General features: G+C 44.4%; 1 protein-coding gene across 5 annotated transcripts in view; it reads left to right on the top strand.

Annotated features, from left to right (window-relative positions):
* UBP1 (upstream binding protein 1) overlaps window positions 1-14,239 on the top strand; it is a 61,546-nt gene that overhangs the window by 6,757 nt on the left and 40,550 nt on the right. For 3 of the 5 annotated variants that reach the window (XM_076330968.1, XM_076330969.1, XM_076330971.1), the window contains exon 2: window positions 4,603-4,719. In XM_076330968.1, the coding sequence (XP_076187083.1) occupies window positions 4,603-4,719 (117 nt within the window). Of the gene's footprint in view, window positions 1-4,602; window positions 4,720-11,398; window positions 11,620-14,239 lie in introns of those variants that run through there. The other 2 variants (XM_076330970.1, XM_076330972.1) reach the window with 2 other exon arrangements.

Below are 14,239 nucleotides of genomic sequence, written 5' to 3' on the forward strand. Positions count from 1 at the left end.
CAGACGACCAGACATAGGACTGGGCTGGGTCAACTCTTAATGCGTCAGGAGATGTGTGGTGAGAACTGCAAGTCAGTGCAGCGATGGATCACATGCGGAAGTTTTTCTTGCTTCTGATTGTTACCTGTCAGTGTTTAAGTTCATTATAGCAGTGGCAATGAATATAGTCCCACTACCAATGTACGTAGGAGACAGGGAGGTTGTGTATTCAAAAGTGCATACAAGGAAGGGCTAGAAATACATTTCAGTACCTTTCACATACATGTATGATGGATTCACAGCCCATCCAAGCAGGGAGCGTCATCTAGATGTGAATACCTCACTGTTATGTAGTGGTTTAGGTGAACGGGGTCACCGATGTCTGGTTTGACAGGTGTTTTCGTTCCAAAGTTACCCTGCATTTGGCAGCAACTGTTACACAACCAAAAAGAGTCCAAAGACCAAACAGAATGCATCAAAATAGCAATACTTTCTCCTCTATACCATTTTGGGGCTGAAGTATCTAGGGATTGCTCCTGCATACATATAAACCTGTCTTCTGATTTTAAACTGACCTAGCATTTTAAGCACAACTAAAAATCATCACTGGACAGCAAAAACTTCCTTTAAATATTTTTTTCAGAATATACTGAATTTACAATGTCTTATATGGTACCTGATTGAGTTTTTCCATGTGGTGTTGTCTGTAGAATAATTTTTACGTGCTAAAAACAAAGAGCAAAGATGATGATCTGTGTATATAACCAGTTACAGTACCAATATTTATGTCCTTTGCTGTAGTTCTCGGAAGGGCAATCAGAAAATGAAGTGAGGAGTCTGATCGCTATTAAAAAGATAAGCAAATTGAATGATGCCTTAGGAGAGCTTATCATTTTGGATGCTGCTCATGGAAAAATCCAACACTTAAAACTTTTCAGGCACCATATGCTAAAGTACTTAATTTCAGTGCAGATCCACCTGTTAGCAAAACATTAGCCTCCCCACCTTAAATTTCAGGTAGGACTTTGCATGCTATACACAAGCCTTAAAGCAAGAGATGTTTTAAATAAATAATGTCTTGTTGTTTGTGTATACAGTTCTCCTTTGCTGAGATCTGTTTTAGTACTTACTGGGCAGATGATAAAGCAAGAAACGAAAATAGCCCCTTAACAATAAACAGTACAAGGTAAAAAACCTCACCTTATTTGTCCCCAAACTTGCAAGACTGTGTAACCACATACCTTTATGTCTAGAGGTTAGTCAAGGGCAGCAGGTGTGGGTGTGGGGAATATACAGTGCTTCATGAGGCAAAATACCAGGATTAAATATAACCTGGGAAGTTTATCCTGATTTAAAAAGCTAAGCTATACCGTAAAACTTGAAGTTTTACCCATATACTGTTTGCAACAAAGATCAGTCAAAACACAAGACTAAAGAGAAGAAAGAAAAGAAATACCAACAGAGGTTTTTTTGGTAGTGTTTAATTTCAGTTTGAGTAATACCATCTTTCCTACATGTTTTGTCTAGTACTTTCCATACAAGGAACTCAAAGCTTCTATGAGTGATAAGCATCTTGTCAACCCTTGGAGGGAAAAAAGAAAGGCAAATTTTCCTCTTCCACAGTGCTTTTGCATGAAAGTCCACAAGATTTGGTTCTGCTTTTCTTCTCTACACTGTCAGGATCAGTGATCACAGTGGGATATGACAGTTTGTAGCAGCAGCCTTTGTGGCCATGCGCTCTCAAGTTTGAAATAGTTTGCATACCATGAGGGTACCCCTAACACAGGCCTTGAACTTCTGCCTTTTATAAGAAGCAGGCACTTAGAAGCTGAGATCAGAATAGCCTTCATCATTTCACCCTCCTCTACTAATACACACCCCATCTCCTCGAGGCAGTAGCTTTTTGGATATAACCAATGACTCAGTTACTTTTAGTCTGCGTAATACGTGAAAACTGAAATGAAGGTAAGAGACTGAACGGGCACATTTGCTGTGATGCTCCTGAGTTTTATTATGGCCTACTTGTGTGGTTGGTAGAGTCAAAGCTTTTGTTAACAGCTGGGCAAGCTAACAACAGAGAGGACTGAAATTGGAGAACTAAAGTACCTATGCCTAACGGCTCCCACTCACTATCTACCCTCAAAACATATGGGGTAAACTCAGGCCAGTAGCCTAATCTGCAACTGCTTGCCTGGGGTGGCTATTTTCAACAACAGCGAATTCTCTGTCTTGACATAAGAACAAATCGAGGACTTCTGATATGTTGTGTTTGTGTTACTTAAAAATATCAAAATTAATTCTAAAAGGGCTAGTAACAAAGTCTACTGTGCTAAAGATGAAAAATAGGAGTGCAGTTTTTTAGTATACATATGTAGATGTACATGTGTGTGTGTATATATATATAAAATAGGGTACTGATTAGTCTGGGAATCTCAATTGCTTTTGCTCACAGGTTCTCTCCTGGAATTCACAAAAAAAGACTGATCAAAACTGCAGTGTTCCCACCTGCATTTTGACAAACCAGCATCTGTCAAAAGCAACAGGCTACTTTGGGGCAGGGGAAAGTGCCTGATAATTTAAAGCCATGTGAGCTCTGTGGGATACTCATAGAGGTGGGAGCCGTTCTGTGGTAGGGACTGAAAGCTCTTCAAGTTAATGGGAATCTGTGGTTTTACTCTTCCCATTTAATAGAAATACAAGTCACAGAACAAAACAAATGCCTACCCTCTATGTGGAAAGCTCATGTCAGCCCCAAGGGAAGGTTGTGAAAGTGGTTTGAGGGATGTGTGGTCCTTTTCTTGAGAATAATCAGTGCAAAGGGAAATAGGGCTTCCAAATACAATGCGCTGTACGCACTTGACACCTTTGCCTAAATCTAGGGCTGGAGACTGATTTTATTTTACAACTTGCCAGTAGATGGAGCAAACTGGATAGCAGGATACATGTTTTCTACAGTCACCAAAATAAAATTAATTATTAAAAAAAAATGCAGCAGTGATCCCTGGGACTCATGCAGCCCTTTACATCTGCTAGGAGGGTGCTTATTAAGAGTATGCAGTTACATGTAGACATGTAAGTGGAAAAACTAACCTTGAAAAGCTCCAGCTCTCATCCTTGCTGGAGCAAAGATCAATTTGTGTACACAAGCAGGTCTGTGTTATGACAGCCCTCCTTGCGGTACCTAGGTGCCTCTTGGAAGAGAATAATCTCTTAGAATCACTAAGTCAGCAGTCCCGACTCTCGTCTGCTTTTCTGGGCAGTGTCACATGTGGGTGTTTCTTTCTCTTCCCTTATTTACAGTTGTTCTTCTATTATTATTCTGGCCTTTGCTTTGTGTTTGTGTTTTTTTGATGTTGATTAAGAATGGTAAGTTAAAGGAGAATTGCCTCATGCTATGAAAAAAAGCAACCAACAATGTTGTTTATTTGAATTTTTTTTGACTGCTGCCTATTACTATCACTGTAATAAAAAATAATTCCTTTTTGTTTTCCAGAACCTTGCTCTTTGATATTCTGATTTTCACAGCCTGAGTGTTGTCACAATATTGCAATACCTTTTAAAAGTATCTTTTTATAGAATAAACTGCAAGGAACAAGCAATGTGTGCTTGTGTGTGGGTGGTATTCAAATAATTAAAAAAAAAAAAACCCGCCCAAACAAAAACCAGCAAACTGCTAGTATTTGTCAGTAGTCCTTCCTATTTCAAGCAGAGTGGGTGCCCTCTGCAGGTAACTGTTTTCAGATGAGGTTTTTGGATGTGCGCCCCTTTTGTTTCTGAGTGTCGAGGTCTTAGCAGGATTGACCAGTACTACTTTGTGTTTTAAAGTAGATACTACAATCCTGGCTGCAAACCCAGGCAAGCAAATGGCACTGAGACATGAGTGCACCAAGCAGCTGGTTTGCATCTGAATACGATTTTTCCCTAAAGTGTGTGTGAGGGGTGGGTGTTGGAGTAAATGTTTTCCCTGCAGTTTGACAGTGTTTTCATTGGGCTTTTAAAAATCTTTTTAATGGCAAGAAGGTAACTGTAAAGTTGTACTCTTTAGTAGCCTGCCACTTGAACTTGTACAGAATGAACAGGCAAAAGGGATACAGTCTAAACACTACTGAGAAGGCATCTTGCTTGCCTTAAGGAGATCATTGTATATTCCACCTTTTTCCTTTTTCTCTTCAGTCAGTCATGCCTATGCAGGTTATAGTGTTCAAGTACTCTGAGTGGACTGCGTAAAGAGGGAGCTGTATGCCTCTCTGAGGCAGAAGTGCTATGAAATTGCTCTTTCTCCTGGCTCCGTAACACACAGTTCTGCTCAGTGATGCTCTGACAGTGCGGAGGGAGGGGGAAGAGATCAATGGGGGTGCTGGTGAGGTCTGAGCTGCACTTGATGTCACATCAGCTAGTAATAAAGCCTTGCAGCTGGGCAGCAGCTAACAGGGCAGCAAGGTTGGGGAGCAGGAGGGTAGGTGGGGACCAGCCAAGACTTCAGCTACCTGCCTTTTCTGGAGAGAGTGTACACCGGCAAACTTGCTGGCAGCAGCTAAATGTAAAGGTGTGAGAGGAACCCAACTGCAGCTTGAATCTGAATGTGTGTATTTGTTTTCTCTTCCCTCTCTCCCATTGCTGCAGTGACCATCTCTTAGCTGAGCACAACGCTTCATCTCATCCCAAAATGCTTTTCTGGCACAGCCAGCCTGAACATTATCACCATCACCAGTATCCCACCAGTAACAGCAGCTACCTGCGGTAAGAAAAGAATGGGGGTGATTTTAAGTAATAATAATTATAATGCTATAACACAAACAAGAATGCAGACTGCAGAGCCTTTGCTAATTCACAAGTTCAAGCTTTCAAATAGAGCTGGTGATTGTAGACCCTTTGAGAACAGTTTGAGCGGTACAGTCAACATAGTGATTTACTTTACTATAGCTCCACTATTTTCACAAACCATGCCACCGTACATGTGTGCTAGTAACAGTGATAGGAATGTTCTTCTGCTTAATGTGATATTCACAGATGTGTTAATTTTTTGTTTGTTTTTCAAATTACATTTGCAGTCTATAGATACAACTCTGTTTGTATGAAGCAATACAGACTTATAAATACCTTGATGTTTCACATCTACTTTGATTATCTGCTGAAGATCAGCTGACCTGCAGGATCAGGACTATGGGCTACTTGTCGTATCAGTCCAGGCACACTGGCTAAATGCTTTGCATTGAAATTCTGATGCAATATATAGCTTATTGCATCAGCACATTCCTGTGAGCTATGAACTTACTTTACCTCTTCATGACTAAAATATTGTGTATTCAACTTTTTCTTACAATTAAAAACAATTATGCTTTGACAAGAGCTAAGCTCACAGATTCCAGATAATCTTGATGTTAATCGAGTTTCAATTTATAGTGTGGTTCACTCTCTGCATTAAACTTTAGCTTACTACTTTTTGGCTAAATATAACGTATGTAAACATGATAGTGTTTAATCACCTACCTTGATATGGCTTTCTGTATGTTGGTAGTCTCACACCTAGTACTGTATCACAACATTACTTCTGCTCTTGTAGAATTGTTGAGTAGCATGTTTTTATTAGAAGTGTGTTAAGTTTTAGATTTTAAAAAAGCAAAGGAATTGAGGCTATATTTGGGTTGCAAAGTGTGAAACTAATGCAGTGGAGTTTTATAAAATTAATCCATTTCAGTACAAAGGTCAGGGTGATTTGAAATTTAGATTGGCTAACGCACATACGTAGCAAACACAGCGCTGCTTCTATTGACTCAAGCACTACACCAGAAAAGAACGGGTGCTGGAGTTCTCTGGTGCAATCCTGTCTACAAGTGACGTGCACAGCTCCCAGTGCAAAAGGAACCAAACAGTAAGGGAAAGTGAGGATGTCCACTCACACCTCCAGTCCCCCCTTCTTCAGCCTCTGTTCAGCCTAGAGGAGGTGTGTCCCCTCCGAGCTTTTCTCAGGGCCCATTTTCACCATGTCCTTGTCTGTCTTCATTGCTTCTCTGTATTTGCTTCTGTTTCCCCACGTGTATCTAGAAATCTGCCATTCGAGTGCCTCTGAAGTTACTCTTGCCACACACTTTTGAGCACCTGCCTTTAGGTTTGGGTGGCAGTATGCATCTGTGTTTTGGCATTGAGATACAACGTAGGGGGGACGCTTCCATAATTTAAGTGTTGTGTACAGGAGCTAACAAGATTTGCCCCGGAGGCCAGTTGCCATAAACAGAAAGGATACAAACCAGTTCAGGCACTTAGCTTCGGTCTGCTCGTAATCATCAAGTTGCTTGGCTTTGCCCTCAGCGCTTCAGCCTTTGTGAAGCACCACACTTCAGTCCCACATCTGGACATCAGTAAGGCTCAAATAGAAACAGCAGTCAACTTCAGGGGAGGATGCCAGCCAGCGTTAGTGACGAGCAGATGGAGAAAGGAGTGTCCCAGGATCCCTCCTCCCAGATCCCAGTAAAACTGTACTTAGAACACATTTATGCAGATAGGTTTGCAAAATCAGTCTCCCACTGCACGCACTTGCTCTCTGTTGTATCAAGTCTCCAATTCCACTTGGTGGGTCTGGTGACAGGGGTATGCAGAAATGGAATGGCAGGGCCACAGGGCATGTCATCTCTGACAAGTTAGGCTTGTGGATTTGGCCTGCTCAGAGGGTTAGAGAAGCAATCTGAGATCTCAAAATGCTTAACTCCTGTTTTAGACAATTCCACCAGGCGGGTAGAAAGTTTTGAATGCTTTTCACGTAGGCAACGTTTGGGGGAGAACCAGGAGGAAAGTAGTATCATTCTATGAAGTGTACAGAGTCCTCTCTGTCCTGTAGCCTCTGCTGTCAGCCTTACTGATAAGCAAGTATTTACAATTTAGGCACAAATTCTGCAATCTCATCCTCAAAACAGGCTCATGTGCCTAACTTGTGGGACTCTGCATGTGGCTTATATTGTCTGTGTTGCAGAATAGGAATTTTATTAGGAAAAGAGTATAAAAAATGTACTGCATGTGCATAGTATGTGGATTTTCAATGGTTCCTATTTGGTTGAACCCATTCTAGTTTCCTGTAAAATAGACAGCATCAAAAGTGTGACAGTTTTTCCAGTCAAGAACTGTTTGTTGCTTATAAAGAACAACTTTACTTTTGCAATAGAAATTGGTATTCTTTATTTGCTTAGTCTTTAAAATAGCTTGAAAACTTGACTCTACTCTCCCTGAGCATAAGGCCAATATATCAGTTTAGCAACAAATCATCCTGAAAGTTAAATTATGGCAAGACTAACAGAAAAATTAGGATTAAAAATAAAAAAAAAGCTATGGGAGCAACTATCATTCATACTAAAATATGCAGAACGTCAACTGTAGGCATTAAAAAAAAATCGCAAGGCTAGTTTAAAAACTGAAAAATAGAATAGAAAAACTTTTGTTTTCAAGTTTTCTGTTTGTAATCACTACCTGCCTAAAGATACTTTTAAATGCTTTTGGCAAAAGTTGAGAACACTGCATCATAATCCCAAAAACTAGAGATTCAAGTTGAGTACTTGAGCTGATTTGCACTGAAGCTACGACTCCATGCATTGGAGCTGGCCAGATTTGGCTGGAAAGTGGTGTTTGTGTGCACTGCTGATCCTCAGCAGATGGTCTCAGAACGGGACTGATCAAGGAACCTGCCCCAAAGAAAGCAAACACATCACAGGCCTGTACTTTAAAAACAACAAAAAACAAACACACACCACAAACCTCTACAGAAAACTTGTTGTAAATGAGCCACGGATACAAATAATGCTAAAGAAAAAGATATGCACTGTAATATTTGTAATTTAATAGAAAAAGACATTTTTTGTCCTTAAATAGCTAGAGATAACATCTTCAGAAATGCTAACAGTCAGTTTGCTTATCAAGGACAAGCTTTACCCAACTTTTTATTAAAGAGTGACCTGCAAGAGGATGGGTCTTACTGTATCCACTCAAGATACCCTCAGCAGAGGTTGAAATTTATGTCAGAAGAAAACAACTCCCAGTATAAAAATCATCAATTTATGATCTTGTAACTGCTATGTAGCTATGTTAATGTAAGTACTGTAAGCAGATAAACCAGTTTTGCTATGCATAAATCAAACTGTATCTGGCTTCTCTGGTCTTGGATCCTGTCTTGTCTTAACCTCTGTCAGAAGTAGAAAGTGCACTACTTTCAGTTTTCCACAAACCATTGCTTTCTTTTGTATCACTTACAAAAGCGTTTTTTAGTGTTATTTATGCATCCTCATTTGTATAAAGTCCACTTTAGGTCTACAAATGTCTGCTTAGGGCAAGGTTTGAGTTCTCAATTAAAACTCTCTCATTCTACGATGATAGGAGTTTAAGCTAACTTTTTAGCCACTACTGTTGTATGCAGAATAATGCCTGCTAATTTATTAACTGGACCATAAACATCCCATAACAGTCACTGAAATTAATTAATGCCATCATTTGGGTTTTTATCCATCTTCGGAAGCGCTAACAAATATTTCTGTCGTAATAATAAACTAATGAATTCAGGGTATTGTTGTCGTCTTGTCAAGCTTAAAAGAGGTATTTTGCCTGTGGTAATTTCAATTCTTCTCACTAAAAGCTGTAACTTGGTAGCTAGTGCCTATGCTAGTGACTTGTCCATAAGCCCATGCCTTCCTCATAAATTTCCCTTTTTTAAGCTTCCTCTTATATGCAGATGAACTGTTCATCTGTCCACAAACAGGCAGAAAACTCTTACATCAATTACAGCAGAAAAAATACCAGTGCCATTTTCTGGAGAAGATGGCAGTCAAATCTTAACTTACAAATTGCCTTTAAAAATCATAAATCATGGTCCGCGTACTTCTCTTTAGCTTTGAGGAGGTCATATGTATATTTTGAACAACAGCTAGTATTTTGTTAATCATTAATGAAGTTAGGGCCTTCCTGACTTGTATCTTTTGAAAAACTTGTGCAATTGTACTTAAAGCATGTAACTATACGATCAAAATACATTTTACGGTCTCAACACTTTCCTGTAGTTTGCTCACCGGGTGTATCATCTTAATGAAACTTCTCATAGAATTGTTTAATGATCCTCTGAAGATGAACATTTGCGTTTTTTTGAGAAGCCTTCTTTACATGAAGTCGTGGGTTGGTTACCCTGTGAGCACCCCCTCACTGGACTAAGTATTTTATGACCAGAGGGGACAGGGTTAAAATCTAAACCACTGGCAGTCCTGGTTCTTCCTTGCATCCCTCCTAGGCTCCTCCTCTCCAGGCCATTATAATCAGTAAGAATTATTTATTAAAAGGTTAGCTGCCTCTTGGATCCTGTCCTTGGAGAATATAAAATAATTGGTTTTAATAAAATCAAGCTACTTTAGTGATTTCTAGAAAATATAAATTCATATTCCAGAAAGACAAATTTGATGCTACTTGAATACGTCCGCTTTTAATGCGGTTTGGCCTGATAAAGGAGAGAAAGGCAGCCTTAATACATCTCAAAACCTACAAAATGGATGTAAGTTGCTATAAAATGGGCCAAGAAACAAGTCAAAGGCCAGAAAGAAAGAGAGGAAATGAATACTAAGCAAAGAAAATTCTTTCTAGGCAGAGCACTTTTCACCTTGGCACAGGTGTGTGCAGTTCAACCTGAAGGTGACATTAGCTGTATCTGCTTGCCATTATGTCCATTGACAGTACCTTCCTTCTAGCAATTGGGTGGTGAAAGGGCTCTGACCTGAGAGTATCTTCCTCTGAGCTCCAGTCATTTCTGAGAGAGTCCTGCCTGCGGGTGCCATGTAAGCCTTCACTTTTGCGAACGCTTTCACTTCAAGGGGCTGGAGACTTTGAGTCCAGGATGCAGAGGCGTCAAGATTTCGTTCCTCACATTAAGTAGTGCATTTATAGTGTATGTTAGGTACTATACTAGACATAAAACGTGTTTTTCTGCCTTGCAGGTACTGCTTTGTCTCTTTACCTCTCTTCCCGTAGTACTTTAGATAGTTAATTGGTCTTTTAGACTGCAACGGGGTTTGGGTTCTTCAGTGTTCTTTGGAAAAAGTAGGTCAAGACAAGGCGGACAGCGTGAGCCACTCTCCTGTTACCTTTACTCTCCTCTGAGAACAAGAAGTTGGCTTTCTGCGATGTAAAGAATTTGCCTTATGTGAGCTCGACAGGCCTCAGGGGCCCGGGGCCGATGTGGAGCGGACACGGCTGGGCGCTGCCCCTTGTCGGTAGCCGTCACCTCGGCCTCCCTCGTGCCTTCTGCCTGGCTCAGGGCGAGGCGGCGACGGCACCCGCCCCTCTGCCTCCGGGCGCCTGCCCCGGAGGTTGCGACACAGCACACGGCTCGCTCCGCGAGCTCCGGCTTCCGCCACTGCTCTCGAGGGGGCGGGTAGCGCTGGGGCAACCGCCCCGGACCGGCAGTTACAGCCCCGGAGGCGGGGGAAGAGGCCGGGCCGTTAGGGATCCCTGCCCTGCCCAGCCCAGCCCGTGGCGGGGGAGCCGCCGCCCTGGGGGGTAACGGCAGCGGCCGCCCCGCCTCGCCCGGCGGGCTCGCGAGGCCCTGACGCCACTTCCTGCCCGCCTCCCGCCTCTCCTCCGTTTCCGCTCAGCGCTTCCGGGAAGGGCGCTCCCAGCATGCCGCGCCGCCGCGGAGGCGGGGGGAGGAAGGAAGCGCGCCGCCGCAGTGCACGACGGGCCCCCCGGCCCTGGGGCGGGGCTCCGGGGCCCGTCACCCGGCGACGTCGCCTGGCGTGAGGAAGTGCCCGCTCATTGGCTGGGCTTCCCCCTCGCCCCTCCCCGCCCTCCTCTGGTTGGACCATTCGGCGGAGGCCATCCAACCGGCGGCCCCGAACACGGGGAGGCCCTGCCCCGGCAGCCGCTTGGGGGTGGAAGTAGTCGCCATGTTGGCGTGAGTGGCGGTGCTGCGCGCGAGTGGGGGCACGCCGGAGCGGCGCGCGGCTCCCGCGGCGGCAGCGGGGAGCCCCCCCCCAGGGGCGGCCGTTACAGCCGCGCGAGGCGGGCGGCGGCTCCCCGGCGGGGCTGTAGCTGGCGGCGGGTGCCCGCGCTGCTGCCGCCGCAGCCTCCCCCCGTGAATGATGCGGCGGGAGGCGCCGCTGGGCTGGGTCGGAGCTCGGGCGGCGGCAGAAGCGGCCGCGGGCAGCGTCCGGTCGGAGGCGGCGGGGAAGGGCGCGGCGGAGGAGGAGGCGGCCGCCCGGTCCTCAGCCCCCCGCGGCGGCCGGGCGAGCGCAGGATGCTGAGAGCGACTCCGCGCCCTGGTCGCGCCGCGGGGAAAGGGCCCCCCCGGGGCTGAACGCGGACTCCCCCTTCCCCCCGCCCTGCACGCTCTATTCCCCCCCCCCCCCCCCCCCCCCGCCTCCTTCAGCCCCTCGCTCGCTCCCGGCGCCGCCCGCCGAGACGCCGCCTCCCGGCGGAGCAGCAGCGGCGGCGGCGGCTCCGGGGCTGAGCGGCTCCTCCCCGTCCGGCTCCTCCCGCGGCGGCGCGGGAGCGCGGGGGACGGCGGAAGATGGCGTGGGTGCTGAAGATGGATGAAGTGATCGAGTCTGGGCTGGTGCACGACTTCGACGCTAGCCTCTCCGGCATCGGGCAGGAGCTGGGAGCCGGCGCCTACAGCATGAGGTAACTCGCCGCCCGGGCGGGAGCGGTGGGTGCCGCGTCCCGACCGGCCTCCTCGGGCCGCCGTGCCCGGCCTGTGCCGCTGGGCAGGGAGCGCGGGAAGGAGCCGGGGCTTCCCCCCCCTTTTTCCCTCTTGTTTTTATTCCTCCGGCTTCCCGGAGGCTCTGCTCGAGGAGCGGGCGCGTGGCGGGGGCCGGCCCGGTGTCTCCCGGCGGCTGCCGCCGCCGCCTCTTCCCCGGCACCGGCTGCCGTGTGCTCCGCATGGCGTGAAGGGGCTGTCCCGGCGGGTCTCCCGCCCTGACCTCGCCTTTCGCTGGCAGATGGCCTTTCCAAAAGGGCGGGCTGCTGCTGCTTAGGCTGGACGCTTTCGCCCTGTATGTGTAATCTCTACCGGAAAAATGACATTTCTCTGTCCTTTGGCTGCGTAGCTGGACCCCGTGTTTCAGAAGATGATCCATCTTCTACTCGGCAACTATAATTCTGGTTCATAATAAACAATAGCTGCTTTCTCTAACGTTTAAAAATTGTTCTTTCTCGAGCAAGTAAACATTGCGGTAGTTAATAGGGTAGTAGCATGGTTGTACTTTAATCAGCCTGTTCTTTCATATTTCTGTGTAGCATGTGTCTTTAGTGACGTTTTCCTTTTTCTTTTTTTTTCTTTTCCTGCCATGTAGCTCTTTCTGTTCTTAATTGACTTGGCAATTTCTTTACCTTTTGATTGTTCTCTGGGTTTTACAGTAAAAGTGTTTGGGTGTGCTTTTTCAAAATTAAGATAAAACTGTACTTGTTTGAAATAAGTACGTTTTATCTTGGTTACGGGCAGAATGTATGGATTCCTGAGTGACTTATTAGCGTGAAAAAGGGAAATTGCTTTGAAGAGACTGGGAGACATTTTAGTCTAAGGTTTTAGACAGGATTAGTCATTATTTTAAGAGTCTGGAGAAGTAAAACACTGGCACTTGATAGTTTTGATGGCCTATCCTGTATGGAAGATGTGTTCTCTCTCAGGGTTACCTGAAACTCGGAGGCCATCAAAAGTTTCAGCTGTTATATATATTTTAAGGCAGTACTTCCCAGGTGAGATGTTGGAACTGCAGTATCTTTGTTCAAAGTTACAAATAAGGGTTTCAGCTGAATAGAAATGAAGACCCATTTGCTAGTATTTGGGATTGTGAACTCAGCAGGTTTATGGTGGGGTATGTATTTGATGGGGTTTTTGTTTTGTGTGGGGTTTGATTTTTTTTTTTTTAATTAAAAATAACTTTGAGAACTTGCCAGTTCAGTGAACAAGGTGATTCGCCTCTTCATGAGAATACACGATTTTATATTCAGCTCATCTGGATTTTATTCCACTTCTGTCCCGTTTCTGTCTTTGTCAAGTGAACGTTCATCCCGTGAAGTGGTCTGCCAGGTTTTGTGGGCAACTGTATGGCAGTTGCGTGGACAGCTTCTCAGCATTCGGTTTCTGGTTATCTTTTCCTCGTGCAAACACCAGTGGATAATGCATGTGCTCCTGTTCAAGAACCGTTCTTCCTTCTCTATCACGTTCCAGTTCTTTCTGGGATTTCTCATGATTAGAAGCCTTGAGTTTTGACTGGGATGGCTTTTTAAAGACTTCCCTTTCTTTTTGCAGGCTTCATTTCTCCTCCCAGTAATGCATACTGTTTAGTTTCTTGAAACTTTTAAGAATTTTAATCTTTACTGTTGTTGCGTAGATTGTTTCTTCTGCTCGTATCATCCTTTTATGATGGGCAGCAATCCTAAGTGTGGGTTTTTTTAGTTACATATAGCTGCCTATTAGGATATTTTGAATTACCACAAAAAGAGTTGCAGCAGTTAAAAACAGCTCTTAAAAAGTAATATTGCACAAGCTAGGCTATACAGCAGCCTTAAGTTTTGTTGCACACTTTATGTTTGTGATGAGATGCAAATGTTTTTGGAACACACACTAATATTATTTGTAACTTTAATCTCTGAACACATAGTTAAAGGAATCACCTAATTGTAATTAGTGTTTGCTGGATTCAGAGTGATTTCAGCAAGTATGTTAGTTATTTTATGTATTGCTTAGATTTCTACTTTAGGGAAATCATGGCCTGTTAAGTGATGTGAGAGGGGAAAACTAAGAGAAGTGGCGTAGCATGAAGAGTGAAGATACTGCTCTATCACTGTTCTGTGTGCTAGTAGAAGCTAATTACTTGTCACTTCCTTACAAAAAAAGATGATAGAAGAAAAAGAAATATTGTCTAGAGGAGAATGCTGGGAGAGCTCCCCAAGCTATAGGTACCTGCCTTTTGTTAGGAAGACCTGCACATAACCCTTTTGCCTATTAGGGTTGTATATAATGTAGTTGATGCTTCCTCGAGTTGATGATCAGTCAATGCTCTGAAGCAGAATATATGGCATTACTCCTGTGTTTATTCTTATTAAGAAAACTGCTCATGTCAATTGACCAGTAACTGTAGGTTTTTTTAAAAGGAAGCTAACTGGACAAAATTTCTCTGCAGATTCATAGAATAGTAGAATCATAGAATCATTAAGGTTGGAAAAGACCTCTAAGATCATCGAGTCCAACCGTCAACCCAACACCACCATGCCCACTAAACCATGTCCCTAAGCGCCT

The sequence above is a fragment of the Aptenodytes patagonicus genome, chromosome 2 (genome assembly GCF_965638725.1).
Source record: "Aptenodytes patagonicus chromosome 2, bAptPat1.pri.cur, whole genome shotgun sequence".
NCBI lineage: Eukaryota > Metazoa > Chordata > Aves > Sphenisciformes > Spheniscidae > Aptenodytes > Aptenodytes patagonicus.